The following is a 15,672-nucleotide window of genomic DNA, read 5'->3' as shown; positions in this document are numbered from 1 at the left end:
ACCCGAAAAACTATCGACCAGTGGCATTGCTAGACGTCCTGGGTAAAGTCTACGCTACCACCCTCCAGCAAAAATTGGTCAAATGGGCATCAAAACCAGGTCACGTCGATGTCAGACAGGCAGGCTTCGTCAAACAAGTGGGCTGTTCTCTAAATTTACTCCTACTAAACTTGGCAAAGTTGGAGGCTATAAAAACCAGCACTGTAGTATATGTAGTGTTCATAGATTTCTCGAGCGCATTCAACACTGTCGACCGTGTCCTCTTGTGGACAAAATTGTGGCGGTGGGGTTGCCCGGAAGAACTTGTATCTGCAATTCAAGAACTACATACGGGTACATCGATCAAGATTCGGCTGGACCAAGGCGGAAGGTTATCATCGGCAATTGCTACAAGCAATAGTGTAAAGCAGGGTTGCCCGCTTGCCGCAGCCATCTTTAGCCTGTTTATAGCGGATATCGGCACCTCAATAGGCGCAATACGTTCTTTTCCACCGAAAATAAATGGATCTCACATGAGTTGGTTGCTCTATGCCGATGATCTTGTTGTGATGGACTTAACGCCTATTGGACTACAAAGAAAACTAGATGCCGTTCAGAGCTATGTAAAAAAGAATCGGCTGTTGATTAACTCAAACAAAAGTGAAATCCTAGTATTTAAGAACTTGAAAGGAGGTTCCTTGAAATCAAGTAAAAAGTGCAGTTGGACTTTAGGTGGAATTCCTCTAAAGATATCGAAAAGTGTGAAATACTTGGGAATGACACTAAGTTCCTGCATTAATGATGGTGCTGGATAACGGACACGAAGAGGAAATGCGTCCAACTATCCAGCCAAGCAGTAATCATGAAAAAGAAATTCGGGAAGTTCTCTCTTGAACCTTTAAGGCTGTTTTATCAACAGAAGGTTGTTCCAGTATTGATCTATGGGGCCGAAAATGCGCTGGGGTGCACACACGAACTATGGTCCTCTTTAGAGAATCAATTCTGGACGAAAGTTTTGGGACTCCCAAGAGGAACAAAGACGGCTTGTATCAGATATGAACTTTCTCTCATTTCACTTCAAGCTAGAATCACTTGGAATCTACTATACTTGTTCTGTAAGACCAGAGTACAAGAAAACATTCTGCAGTTTGAAATTCTCCACAGCGCATCGGAAAACGGTCAGAATCTAGTGTCCATGTGGATGCAGAGATGTGAGAGCCTATTAACTGAATTCGACATTAAGATACTCACATTACATGAAAACCCGACCGCTGCAAAAACAAAAATATGGCGTATTGATTGGGAGCGAACATGCGCAGAAAGATCAGCAGCAAAACTGATGATAGACGTCCCAGCCGAAGCTCGTGCATTTGCCACGGCACAACGCTACATCAATCTTTTTCCAGACCCTGAGGCACGTAGACGTTTTATGTTATTTCGCATTAATTTATTCAAAACTAAAGAGCGAATACAGAGGTGGAAAGGGAACAGTAACATGAATCTCACTTGCAGACTTTGTACATGTAAACCGGAAACATTGAAGCATCTGGTTCTGTTTTGTACTAATTTCCGCAATTAAAGAACTTTACATCTGGGCCCCTGGCAGGATAAACACCCCTCATTGGATGCGGATGACTGGTGGAACCACATGTTCAATGGAACTGATTTCAAATTGTTAATCCCTCTGACCCTCTTCTTAAGAATACTCGAAGAGCGTCTAAGTCTGGTTGATGCCGCTTAACAAACAAGAAACAGCCAGAAGGAGAGCAGGGCAAGTCGGATGATGGAGGGAGGAGGAAGTTGGGAGGAACTTGCAATAAGATGTAAACTGACCCATGATTCATGTTGTCTTGTTAACGTGGCATTAAAAGTAGTGAGATTAGGAAAGGAACCATACCAGATGCAATTAAACATGTTTTTGATGAGTTACTAATATACAAAGGCATGATTGTGAGAGAGGACAAGGTGTTTCCACCCACTAATATGAGAAAGACAATTCTAGAGATTGTACATGAGGGACACCAAGAAATGACAAAAACAAAACAACTCATAAAACAAGTCTACTGGTGGCCTGGAAGGGATTTGCAGGTAGAGAGATTAATTAGAGATTGCCACATGTGTGACGATTCTGCTAAAGGCTGTATTGCAAGAATAGAACCAAATGACAGTTATGTCTATTCCATCTGTACCATGGGAACGTGTAGGACATTGTGGGACCTGTAAGGAGTCAAGGAACTTTATGTTTTTGCATAGTCCTACTAGACATGTTATCTCGATGGGTAGAGTTGCATGGGTACAAAATGTCTGTTCCATGGATATAATTACATTTTGAAAGATATTTTCAGGAGAGAGGGTTATCCCACAACCATTTTGACAGATAATGGGGACAACTTGTGTCTGAAGAAATTGAGGCGTTTCTAAAGAGGAATGGCATATAGCATAAAACCAGCTCAATCTATCACCCAGAGACTAATGGAATTTTTGAGGAATTCAATAGAGTCATCAAGAATAGAATTAGGTGTGTCATTTCAGAAAATGGAGATTGGAGAAAACAGAGGAGGTCACTGTGGTGGCACAGAGGTTTACACCTCATGCCAACACAGGGGTTTCTCCCTTTGAAGTGTTGAGGGGAAGAAAACGCAACTCTAGAGTTTGTCCATCCTGGTTGGCCAGCGCATACCAGAAAGGTATTGATTTTAATGTTATTAAGGAGAATATCACCAGAAAACAAGTCGACAACAAGATTAATATTGACATTAGGAAGGCAGCTAAGAAAGGTTTGATGAAGGAAGGTGACTGGGTATGCATAACCTATGGAAGTTGTAGTAAGATTTCAGACAGTAGAGTGTGGAATGTTAATAAGGTATTCAGGTATGTGAATGGTAAGTTCCATAGGTGAACACATTGATAAGGGGAAAAAGTGTCTCAGTGATGGAAATGAAGGGAAAGCTGAAAGAAGAACTGTGTGACTCGTGTCAAACAAGTTTGTGGCAGGCCTTCATGCATGAAAGACTATGTGACTAAGATTGAAGATGGAGATATGTATACACCTAAATGCATACATCCAGATTGTTCACTGAGATCCTTCCATCAGGTTGCTTACATTGCTATTATATGTACATATGTAAATCCATAATGTAAATCCATAATTTGATGTTCTTTCTTTGGTGTTCTAGAACACCAATTTGTTTTTAAGATTCATTCCTGTGACTGTTATCAATGGAGTTACAAATTACTCACTACAGAGTAAATAAAATATCTATATTGTTTTCTGTCCATATTAAAATTTGTATTGCTGTAGTGTAAGAAATCGAGATGTGTAGTATTGCATGCTCTATACTCTGCATTCCATGATGAGGAGAACATGGAATGTAGAGTGTGGACTATGGAATACGAGAAGAAAAAGTAATTAGGAAAAGCTGTAGGGGAAGTTGTAACAACTATGCTGAGGAGCCGGGGCGCATACAACTAAACTTGAATCAAGATACCAAATATCTGTTACCTGCTTCCTGGATTCTTTCACTCTCCATCTCCATCTCATGGGACTCTGGCACCTCCTCTCCAATACCCCTACTTAATGGCATTCCTCAAGGATCAGTCGTAGACCCCTCTCCTCCTTTGGCAAACTAATTTCCTTCTTCGGATTGGACCATCAACTCTCTGCTGATGATACCGAGATCTTCTTCTCTTTCAAACCCCTTCACCCCTGAATTCTCTAAAAGCATACCCAACTGCCTAACTTCTATCCACCATTAAATGCTTGTACACCACCTAATGTTCAACTCATCTTCCTCCCTGCCTCCAACACAAACCCCACTCTCCCTCTCATTTCTTCTCCCCTGACCTCCTCATCCCATAACCCGTGACTTGAACCTTGTGGTTCTCTTTGACAGCAACCTTAAACCCTTCTTGTTCATCATGGCCACTGCCACTGCAGCCAGAGTCAATCTCCTACACATTATAACACCTGATGCACGACTCAACTTAAACACTGCACTCTACTCTTTTTCCCATCAAACTGGACCTGTGCGCAAGCCCATCCTTTGGTCTAACGCTCTACTCCTGTGTGTCCCTCAACAAAGTCCTCAGCTTTTCATGAGTCACCATGCAAAATCACTCTTTCTTTTAATTCCTTCTACATGGCTAGAAATCTGTCAGCAGTGCTTCCGACCAACAACCTCACTGACAGCATTTCACTGTACTCTCCTTCTCAGACTCTCTGCTCCTCTCTTCAGTCACCGGTGACCCTGTGTCTCCTCCTGCCTTGGATCCTTTTCGCTACTTGTCCAACACCAGTGGAAGGCTCTTTCCTGGCCATCAAAGCCATGTAGCGAGTGGAAACCTTCAAAATGTGGACCAAATTCCATGATGGAACTATTTCCTATTGTCTTTTTGAATTTGTTATTGGTACATACTGGATTCAATTGGTATGCCATAGTTCAATACCCAAAAACATATATTTTGCCACTGGATTCACTACGAACAATTTGCAATTTGGCATCAAGAATTCCCACTAGACGTAGTCTGAGTGTCACGCTTGTTTTGAAGCATGTTATTGGGTGTCTTGTCCCAGCAAACAATTATGACTTGTTGTTTGATCTTTGGTGAATCATCACTTTGTGTTCCTTAACTGTGAAACATGAGGGACTAGACACCACTGAATTGTATGACACAATAATGGCCCTATTTATAAATGTAAAATAAAAAAAAATAAAAAATAAATAAATAAATAAATAAATTACAAGTTAGGTGGTAAGATCGGCAGTAATTCCGCTTGCCAGATTTACTGTTACCGCTGTGGTGTCCGGCGGAATGATCGCCAAATTTGGAGTTGACAGGCGCACAAACTAACCATTTGCTGTAACGGTAATTCCATCTGGTGAAAATTACCTCCGAAAAATGAAGGAAAGTGGTAATTCTGCCAGTTTTTGGTGGTATATCAGCATTATTTGCACTTGTAATGTGGCAGAGTTATCAGTTTGGTTTATGGCATTCATTCTGTCAGTGGATTTACTGTAGGCGCCAATTCTGCCAGGTTTTCGCAGTGATTCTGCCAGTTCTAATTCCGCCATCGCACACGCTTTTTGTTTCAATCTCATTGCACTGTTTTGCATGGAGAAGGAAACACATAGCCTGAAATGTTTGGAAATGTTTGCAATATATTACTTATTCCAATAGATCATCTTTGTTCTCGAACACGTGACTGCATTCCTGCAAGTAGAGTATACACATTTTTCTCTTCATCATACTTTTCTATGGAAGTGTTAATGGCTGCCTAGCAGACTGCCTGGCCGATTAAGGGATCGCTAGCCCAAGGTCATAGGCTCGAGCCAAGCGACAGCCTTCAAAGTAGGCTTAAGTCTGTTACTGCCTTGGTCATCCTGTCTCAGTGGCCATTAACGCTATAAGCACCCCAGAGTTTTATTTTCGCATGGAAAGCTTGGCACTGCCCAGGCTCTCCATTGTTCCTCAAAAATAAATACTATCAAGGGGGCCACTGTAGATTACAAGATTTTGGAAAGCTAACATGTTTTGGATATTGCGTAGGCATGGAATATGCATTTGCTTGGCACTGCCATAATGGTACTACCTGACCACAAGGTGGAAACAGCTGGAAAGGCATGTGATTACCTGTGCATAAGATAACAGTGACAAGCAAATGAGTATCTAATAGCTATAAACAAACCAAAATGTTTGCTTTGTCAGTGACTGTTTTTAACCATACTTCAGTGCAAGGAACAGATATAAAATATAAATGTAGTGGCTGAAGGCACACTTGGTTAAAACATTTGTATCCTGCATGCAGCGCATTTACAGCTACAATTCTTCCATTAACTCTCAGCAGACTGCTTAGAAACAACGCTGGCAGACCCAAGTTTTAAGTTGCTGCTTGATGGAGCTCACTCAAAGAGATCCACTGAGAATGGGTTTTGTGCAGGGAGGGCAGAGAGTGGGTGCGAATGGCCATAGTGATTAGCATGGCCATGGGCAGACAATGGGTGGGTAAATAACCAAACAACATCCAGACCCTGTATGCACTTCAGGACAAGAGTTTTGGTGCATAAGAAACATCTAGTAGCCAACACGTATGAAACCAGGAGCACAAGGAAGAGTCCCTCTTCTATGTTTAGTCAGCAGCAGGCTAGGAGGCAAAAGCATGAAGAAGGCGACAAGCGGCAGAACTGGTATATGTGTGTGGTTATGTATATGTAATCCCTTGTTTTTTTCCCTGCCTTTGTCATGTTCTTTCTTGCTGGGCAGCATTTTCATCTTTCCCTCTTTCGTTGCAGTCATGTGTGTATACACAATACTAGTGTAGCACCATGTAAGCACTAGAGTTAACAGGCTTGTACACAATGAATTTGCAGAGGCAGAGCATACAACATACCTTTCCACGGCAATGGCCACCAGCGTGAACACTGAAGCAGAAACGGACATTCCTTGCACAAGGCCACTCATTTTACACATAACGTTGTCGAACGGCCAGCCTGCAAAGATACAAATGACATTATGCAATGCTGCACCTCATCACACTGCACCGTCCACTAAAAGACACACCATGACTTCCTTACATTTAAAAAGATAGAGATATTAGCATTGATTATCTCAAAGTTTTTCCCAGAGACATTACGCCACTGCAGTTTCACATTACAGTGTAAATGTGTTGCGGTTATCCAAAAATGGTCCTGTGTACGCTCACTTCTTAAGCCACAATAAAGTGTGTCTGTGGCGGGCCTTATGGGGTGGTAATGGCCTGCCTCCTACATACATTGACTTGAGCTATTGGTTCGAAGATAATGGTGCTTCACTTTTCACTTTTTCACACCAAACGACTGTGACATTCAATGGTAAATATATGAATCAGGAAATACCGACCCCCCAATCCTCCCCTCCCCGCTATTTCATTGCTCATTGGACAATATATGTGCAAAAAAGCTTGCAAACATTGTGTCTGAAAGGACCCACAACTAATGAAATTGCTTTAGGATCAGCATATGTCAATTTCATAGTTTAACAAAACAGAAGTGCATGACACATGAACTACTGTCAAATTCACCAACTTATTGGAGCTACAGTAAAATACTTCCCCCTAGAAACGCCCCTTTCTTTTTGTTTATATTGTAACTGCCATAGTGCCAGGCAGTGCTTAAAGTGGGCCGGGGCCTGCCGGGGCCGGGCCCCGGCAGTCTCCAAAAAGTGGGACTGAGCTGGTGCCCTGCCGGGGCCCCGTCCTACAGCAACATTGGCAGGAATCGCGGGATGCATTATCCCGTCGCGGCCGCAGCCGCGACCGGAGATACGCCTGCAATGAAGTCAGGCGAGCTGACAGAAGTGCCAGCTAGCCACAGCGACGCTGAGGCTGGCTGCCACTTCCGTCAGTTATAGTAACTGCCTCTGGTGACCCCTCGCGCGAGAGGTCACCAGAGGCCGTTACTGACTTACTGTCCCTTTGTTTCCCCAGGTCGCCGAGGCGTCTTTAACCCTCGACATATTTCGAGGTTTATTAAAGATGGCTTGAATTGTGTACTTTCAAAGCCATCTTTTATAAACTCGGAATGTTTAAAAAAGATGACCTGAAAACTAGTCAAACCGTAGGGTATGCACACAAATATATATAAAAGTTATATATTTGTGTGCGTACCTTACTACGGTTTGTGTACTTTGCAAGCCATCTTTTATAAACGTAGAAATATGTTATATATTTCTATGTTTAGAAAATATGGCTTGCATAGTACACAAACCGTAGTAAGGTATGCACACAAATATATAACTTTTATATATATTTGTGTGTATACCCTACGATTTGCGTACTCTTTGGGCCACGCCCCTCCCACAAGCCACGCCCCCAAATGAGAGTCCCCCCTCGATTTCTTACTCCACTTAAAGACCTGGTGCCAGGGGCAAATAGGGCAACCCTTCTCTCAAGATACGTGTGCTTTTTTATTAACCTATTCACTGCCATAGGATGCATATAGGTATACAACCTAATTTCCATAGGAACGAATGGAAGCCTGGCAGAGTTAAGTCAGGATACTTGCCATCAATGGGCCGGAAGCCCTCACCTACTGTAACCTGGTATATAAAACATGGTCACTTGACATTCTAATTGTTGATGGAGGATCGTTGTTCGGTCTCTTGCAATTAGGGCGGAATTTGGAACCTCTTGAGAAGTATGTTTGTTAGTTCAGATCATCAGATGCGCTCATTGTAGTGACACGTCGATATTTTACTCTATTTGTTACAGTAGTTAAGTTCCTTTAGACTTTGTAGGAGCTGCAGGCACCCATTGAGGGCGAATGGGTTCTCTAAGACGAGTAGCACCACAAAAGGTAAGTGCTGGTTGGATCTAGCTCCCACCAGAAGACGTTGTTGTTGTTTGGGAGCTCAGTTTGTTGGAAACTGGATGATCAGTCCGTCTTGATTTCTTCTCGTATTATGCCGAATGTATTTTTTTACAGTTGTGATTTATTATCAGAACATCTGAATAAGATGAATGCATTGAAGGGTTACTTTTCGACCTCTTTAGATGATCTATTTTGTTAAACAAAACCATTTAAATGTTTGGCGCCGAAATACTTTTGACACGCAAGCTAGAATTTACATGCATTTGTGTTTCAGAAGTAATGTTCACATCACAATATGGCTACTAGTATGATGTCCTGTTTATATATCTATATATATACTCGAATCAATTCTCTGCTGCTTTGCAGTGCTTCTATTACAGAGGATAATCAATTTATATCAGAAATGTTGGCCCTTCTCGAGGGCTTTAAATCCGGGAATTCTTGCAGTGCCAATGTTAGTCGATGAAGGGTCAACGATAGAGGTGTCTGCATCTTTATTAAAGATGCTCGCTCCAGTAGAAGGAGGGGCATTATGTACAGTAAGATCAGACGTGGGAATCGGACCAGGAAGCCCTCCCAATCAGGAGGATTTTCGGGGATTTGTCCTGCCTGTCGAAATTGACTCTGGTAAAACCACTCTTCCTGTAATCCCTTTTGACAAAAGTAGCTGTGACCAATTTACAATTGCTGAAGATGAAACCACCCCAAACCATTTGAAAATATCGGGGTCGCATTCGGATGAGATATTAGAGATTACTCAGCCCAGTCTTTGAATTTCCCCTACAGATACAAGTCCTCTTACTTCGGACTTGCACCCTCCCCCTAACATATGCACCAAGTGTGATGGGATCACAAATGCAGTTTTTTGCAAGAACATTAATGACTTATCTGCATTGGTACAAACCGGATCTGAAATTGGGACTATGAAGTCCATACTGGCCAAGAGTAGGCCGGCTCACACCGTACCCCGCTTAATGGACCATTTGGGCCATCCTAGGAAGAATCCCTTTGATACAAATGCAACTTGATAGAGCATTAACATGTCTTCCTCCTGGTACTATACCAAAATATTTAAATCCAGCGAATCCTGTAATATTTTTAATCCTATTATCAAATCTCCCATAGTTCGTCCTTAGGTGGTGAGTCACAAACAAAGACTCCATGGGGCGATGCACCTGCCATAGTGAGTAGCACACATATCTTTAACATGAGGGTAAGTTAAACTCTGCTGTGCAGAGACTACCAGAAAAGAATAACTCCCAATTGGATACAATTATAGAAAGTATAATTATTGAACAAACAATTGTTTCATGATTTATTTTCGATTGTTTTTAGGACTTATCCTTCTCAGAAATCTAACATACTGGTTCATAAACGATTCTTTAGGACTATTCCAGCCCCATCTTTCACTCCCTGGAAATGTATCAACACTCAAATCATTTTTTCTTGAACCCCACTTTTAGTAGCTGTTTGGGTCCAGGACCTGTGACTGATAAAATATGATGGCTGCCTCCCCGACCTGTACTCCCACCCTCTAAAGGACTGAAGAGATAGTTTTAGCCTTTGGAATGTAGCCGGCCTCACTTATAAAAAAGGAGGACCAACAATGACAAACCTTTATAGAAGCTCAGCAAATAATTTGCTTACAGGATACTTGGCCATGTTGCTGATGTGTAAACCGTTTTTTTTTTCATGTTTATGCGATATTGATTTGCTGGCTATTGTTGACGGTAACATGAATGTGTAATATGGACCACTTTTGCCTTCTTCCTCTAGATTATCAGAACATATATTTATGAGTATACTATGCAAAGCGTAAGAATGTGGATGCTTAAATCTTGCCAACTTTATATGCAGAACTAGGAGTGAGAGTCGGCAATTGCTAGCTGCCAGGTGACCGTCCAGCCACACCTACTTTTCACAAGGCTATTTTTCCAATGCAGATTACATTCCGGGCCTAATTCAGAGGGAGTGATCAAAGTGGCGTGCAATTCCGACATTGTCGCGCCAAAAATCGTCACCCACATTCTAAAGTGGCCGAAACAAATGGCGTGGAGCAGTGGTGAAGTCCATGTCACCACCATGCAGAAAAATAGCTGTAGAAGCGTCTGCGGGCGTTCCCTGCTCGAGCGACAGTTTCTAGCCCAACGCAACACTTTTAAAAGGCAACAAAACAGGTGATGTCCCAGGACACATCCGTACCCTTTAAAAGTGGTGCTTTCGCTAGAAATGGACACTGCCAAAGAAGAAGCCGACACAATTTCCGGCAACCTACAAAACCGAATACAATGCCCGCAGTGCCTGGAAAAGAGAAACAAGTATGTGAAAACTCGTAATCCTTCACACCCCTTCATCTGCCTCCCTACCCTCCCCCATCATTCCTCCATGTTTGCAGGCTATTCCGGGCAGGAGTGCTTCCTTGCCTGGGAGTTCATGCAATCCCAGCAAAGTCCCATGACCCCCTCCTCTTCCGAAGCCCCTTTCTAAGTTGATCGCAATGCACAGCCAACTGGGAGTGAAAAGTAGCCCAAATGCAGCCCAATTACAATCTGGCAGAGCAATGTTCATGGTGCGAGAGCATGAGATGAATAACAGATTCGTTCCTGTGTTTGTGTTTTACTTTTATATTTTACATTTTAAATACTCAATATGGCAGTTTGTAGGCACTTAATTTGTGTTGTGGGGCCTGCAGTCTTACAATGAAGATGTGGGAAGAGAAGCTAAAATAATATATTGCGTTAGGGTTCAGTGAAGTCTGATTGCAGTCATAAAACGTGTCCTGGTCACTTGCAAATCTCAAATGCAGGCGCAGATTTGAATACCTTTAAATAAATAATGTATGCCGCAGTGAGGATAGCCTTATAAACAGATCTCCACTGTAGGCACTCCAGCCCACTCAGCTGCCTTACAATCTACGTGCTTTTCAAAACGAGGCCACTGTTCTTGGCCATAGAGTACTGCTTGCCTGACGCCTCATGTCCTTGGAAGCTGCCTTTCCCTGTGCAGCATTTCATTTTTCATAGACGGGCAGACCCTGGGCTTTCCAATGCCTCGAGTGAGTTGTCTGTCCTGTTGGTGTTTGGGGACCATGCATTATTTATACAACAGGCGCCTGATTCTGAGCTCCATCTAGAATAAGAAATGTATCATTCTATCAAGGAATGACGCCTTTCCTATTTTACAGGGACCTCACAATGCTTTTCTGTTCAAGAATGACACCTCCCAGGGTACTGTTAATGAAGGCCGGTGCAGAAAGGGTGTTCTGGCTTTAGGATACAGTCCCTGCCAGACACTAACGCATGAAGTGGTTGGCAAGGATGTTGCTATGCCGTAAATCACAGCTTTCCAGGAGTGGTGAACTTGATTAATTACCGGGTTAGCTCAGAATCCTTTGTATCCTGGTAAAGTGTCTTTGTGATGAGACATGGCACTTTTCTTATTTAACACGCACTTCAGAATTGGGCCCTCAGATGCATTAACTTCTTAACCCAGTGACTCAGTGACCCTATTCCAGTGCTCCTGATGAGGGCTGTTCCCTAGAAGCAAGCATTTTGAGAAAGAAGACATTCAGATATTACCTTATTGTCATCTAGAAGATCCACAAAATGGGAAAAATAGATAAAGATGTTAAAGTACCAAAGTTCTATGCTAATCTTATTGCGATTCTTGAAGCTTTCATAAGAGGCTATTTTAACTGATACACTTAATATTGGCCCCACCCATCAGACTATTAGCCAGGCAATTCTTCACTATGTAACTTGTAATAGCCAACATTTAATGAAAAGCTATAGTGAGGTGAAATTGAGACTGAATGCAGCTCTTAAAAATAAAAGTTCTTGAGAGGCAGACACCATCTCCAAGCTATGGACTGTCTATAAGAAAAGCATTAAGTCAAAGAAATCACAGTGGCCTCTGACACTTGGGGCCTCATTACACGTTGTGCGGTAAAAATCTCCAATTACCGGCATGGCGCTCTTAACATGTCCGCCCTCGTAAGAGGGCGCTAATAGCGTACCATTACAAGTACGCGGACACGAGCATAGTGCCATGCCGGTAATGACCCTACCGCCATGCCGCTAAAGACCCCAAAAAGTCACTTACCGCCCTTGACGAAAGTGCAGATAGCACCTCCGCCCTCACGCTGCATGCAAATAGTGGTCACCGCTATTAGCGGTGACCGTTAAATTGCGGAACCGGAAATAGCGTCATCGCACAGAAACGGGAAAGAGCACGGCGGCCATCCTCTGCCCCCTGGACCTGTTTGGAGTAGGTTGCAGTTGCAAATCATCAGGGACACCCTCAACAAGCCCAAGGCATTGAAAAAAAGCACCGACAGGCAGCGGAAAGAAAAATTCACATCAGAGGAGCTGATCCTGCTGACCCAGACCCTGGCTGACAATGCCGCCGTTATCTTTGCCAACGACATGCGGCGGGCGACACTTATGAAAAAAAAGGCCATCTGGGATGAAGTTGCGGTGAAAGTTAGTGCAGTGGGCACCACCACCCGCAATGTGCGTGAGTGCAGGAAAAGGTAGGAAGACCTCAGACTGCGGGTGAGGAGCATCCTTGCCGAAAACCACAGAATAGCCACTGCAGGTGGATCCGGTTCTCCCATCAAACTAAAGGAATGAGAGGAGACCTGTGCGAACCTAATCGGAGTGGAATGCATTGAGGGAGTCGGCACTATGGAGCATGGCGTGGCAACCACTTCAAACGGAGGTGAGTGTACACATGACAGGATGCTATGTGAATGTACTGGTCCCCCCAAATGTGAGCCCAGAATCATCTCATGGATGGACAAACATCCACACATGCATCCATCCCTGCCCATGTCAGTGTCAGACCCAAACACACACACATGCACACATCACCAGAGACAAGTGCCAAACACAACCATGCATGGATGAGGCACTGAACTGACACATCTCCTGCATCCCCAACAATTAAGTTCCAATGGCCACAACTGCATTATTGATGTATTCTGCATAAAGTATATAGAAACGTAACCAATGCCATCCCCCTTCTTGTCCCTGACAGGCTCACATACAGATGGTGAGGATGCCGGAAATGCATCCCAGGCACCCCCTGCAAGTAAGAGACCAAGGGCACAGGACTCTGAGGACACCCCCACGACATCAAGGGGCAAGGGGGGAAGGTTCACCTGATGAGTGTCAAGCATCGGAGGAGTGCCACTGCCAGGATAGAAGTAGCCACACCACTAACTACAGCCCCACCACCGGAGGTGAACCCACAACCACCAATTCCAGCCACGGAGGGCCCACCATCAGCTGCACCACGCTCCGCAGGAGAGGCAGCAGCCACTGCCCCACTATCTGATGTTGAGGACACAACAGATGTCACAATGGAGATGCACACCCCAACCCCCCCTGGAAGCCCTGAGCCATCACCACTGGCGAGGACAACATTCTAGGCTCAATGTCCCCCATGGTGGCTTCCCCTGCTGACATGGATGCATCTGAGGGCACAGCAGCCACTCCACCAGCACCCAGCACTGCCCTCGACCTGGCCACCATCAGCCAGCGTCAACAGGAACTAACTGTGCTGGTTGGCCAGCATGTGGAGGAGGCTGCCCATCTCAGGGAGGAGATTGTGGAGACGGCAAGGCACTCCGGGGAGAGGATGGAGGCCTGTACAGACAGGCTGTGTGGGGAGATAGGCAGACTTAGGGAGGTCCTCACTCGAATAGCAGACACAATGGACCGCCACTTCACACCACCAGGACAGTCAGCCACGTCGTCATCCGCCGGTTCAACGCAGACAAGCCCCCTCCTCTGCTCCACACGCACCACCAGGCGCATGTCTAGCCAGCCTCCAAATGCTGCTGCAGACAATGGCCAATAGGGAGTTCATGGCGAAGCTTCTGCGTGCATGGCCCAACGCAAACATAGTGGCAGACACATGAGGTCTGTTGTGGGGGGTGGGTGGAAGGGTGTTATGGGTCTGTTGTGGGGTGGATGGAAGGGTGTTATGGGTCTGTTGTGGGGGGTGGATGGAAGGGTGTTATGGGTCTGTTGTGGGGGGTGGGTTGAAGAGTGTTATGGGTCTGTTGTGGGGGGTGGTGGGATGTTTGGGGACATGCACTTTTTCATCTTTCCGTTACTTAATACACTGGTGTCTGATCAAAACACAGGCTTGGACATCTTCATTGTGTTTGTGTACTTTATTGGCGACAGGGTCCATTGCGTGCTTCCAAACATACACCAGTGCATTCATACCCATATCCATGTGACAGTAAAAAACCACGTTACTCAGAATATTTGGTTGATCAGATGTTGTCTCACAGCACGTCCCTCTTGACCATCCCCTCTTGCATGTCCTGCATCCCCTTCACCTCCATCCTCATCACCATCATCATCCTCATCAGGTGCTTCCATTTCAACGTCAGGGGGCAGTGGCACATTCCGTCTGATACACATATTGTGCAGCATGACACATGCCATGGTGATCTTGGCCATATTCTCATGGTCATACAGGAGAGCGCCACCAGACCTGCTCATGCACATAAACCGTGTCTTCAAAAGGCCAAAAGTCTGCTCAATCACGTTGCGTGTACGGGTATGTGCACGATTGTATTCCTCCTCGTGCCTGTTCTGTGGGTTCCGTACAGGGGTAAGGAGCCACCTCTTCAGGGGATAGCCAGCATCACCTGTATGGGGGGACAAATGGGGACCTGTTACTGTTCAACTCAAGTGCGGCCAGTTGATTTCAGGCTTTTTTAATTTGCATTGTGATTGAAGTGCACAATTAACAGCATACATGCAGACTGTCTGTGTGACTGGAATGTGCAAAGGTAAGGGCGACCCTGCAAGTACACATGCCCCGTCAATGCCTACAATAGTAATGGACATGTCCTGGCTGAAGCCATGTTTTAAGGGTTCCTTGGTCCTAGGCAGATTTGGTATCACACTGCTGGTGTACTGCCATTCCAACATTGATGTTGCCATGCTGAGAGGCATCACCTGAGTTGTGCTATAAGTGAATGGTGTAATGCTATGGCTAGGGGTGATCCCTTCGCATGCATTCAAGGCCACAATGCATTATTGCTGTTGTGCTGCGCTCATTTTGTAGGACTATGGTGGTGGCATGTATGAGATTTGTGTATTTTGAGGTGTGGAATGTTGTGTAATGTGGATGTGGATGGATGTTTGATTTTTCTAGACCTGGATTGTCATCTATGTTATGTAGCTCACACTTGCATGCCCATTCATCTCTGGTACGTTTTGGGCCTACCCAGATGGATGTTGGCGTACATCTGTATGTGCATTTGTCCAACGGACAACAAGCTACACCCAATCGGAGTATGTATCTCCCCCCATCACACTGCCAT

General features: G+C 44.5%; 1 protein-coding gene across 1 annotated transcript in view; it reads right to left on the bottom strand.

Moving 5' to 3' along the window:
- The window catches only part of NPFFR1 (neuropeptide FF receptor 1), a 129,167-nt gene extending 122,703 nt beyond the window's left edge, over positions 1–6,464 (bottom strand). Inside the window, exon 1 of the mRNA XM_069610508.1 lies at positions 6,368–6,464. Coding sequence (XP_069466609.1) covers positions 6,368–6,447 — 80 coding nt within the window. The 5' untranslated portion in view covers positions 6,448–6,464. The remainder of the gene's footprint in view (positions 1–6,367) is intronic.
- Positions 6,465–15,672: the final 9,208 nt, after the last annotated feature.

Source organism: Ambystoma mexicanum, chromosome 8 (genome assembly GCF_040938575.1).
Source record: "Ambystoma mexicanum isolate Mex_15411 chromosome 8, UKY_AmexF1_1, whole genome shotgun sequence".
NCBI lineage: Eukaryota > Metazoa > Chordata > Amphibia > Caudata > Ambystomatidae > Ambystoma > Ambystoma mexicanum.
This window is presented reverse-complemented; position numbering and strand designations above follow the sequence as displayed.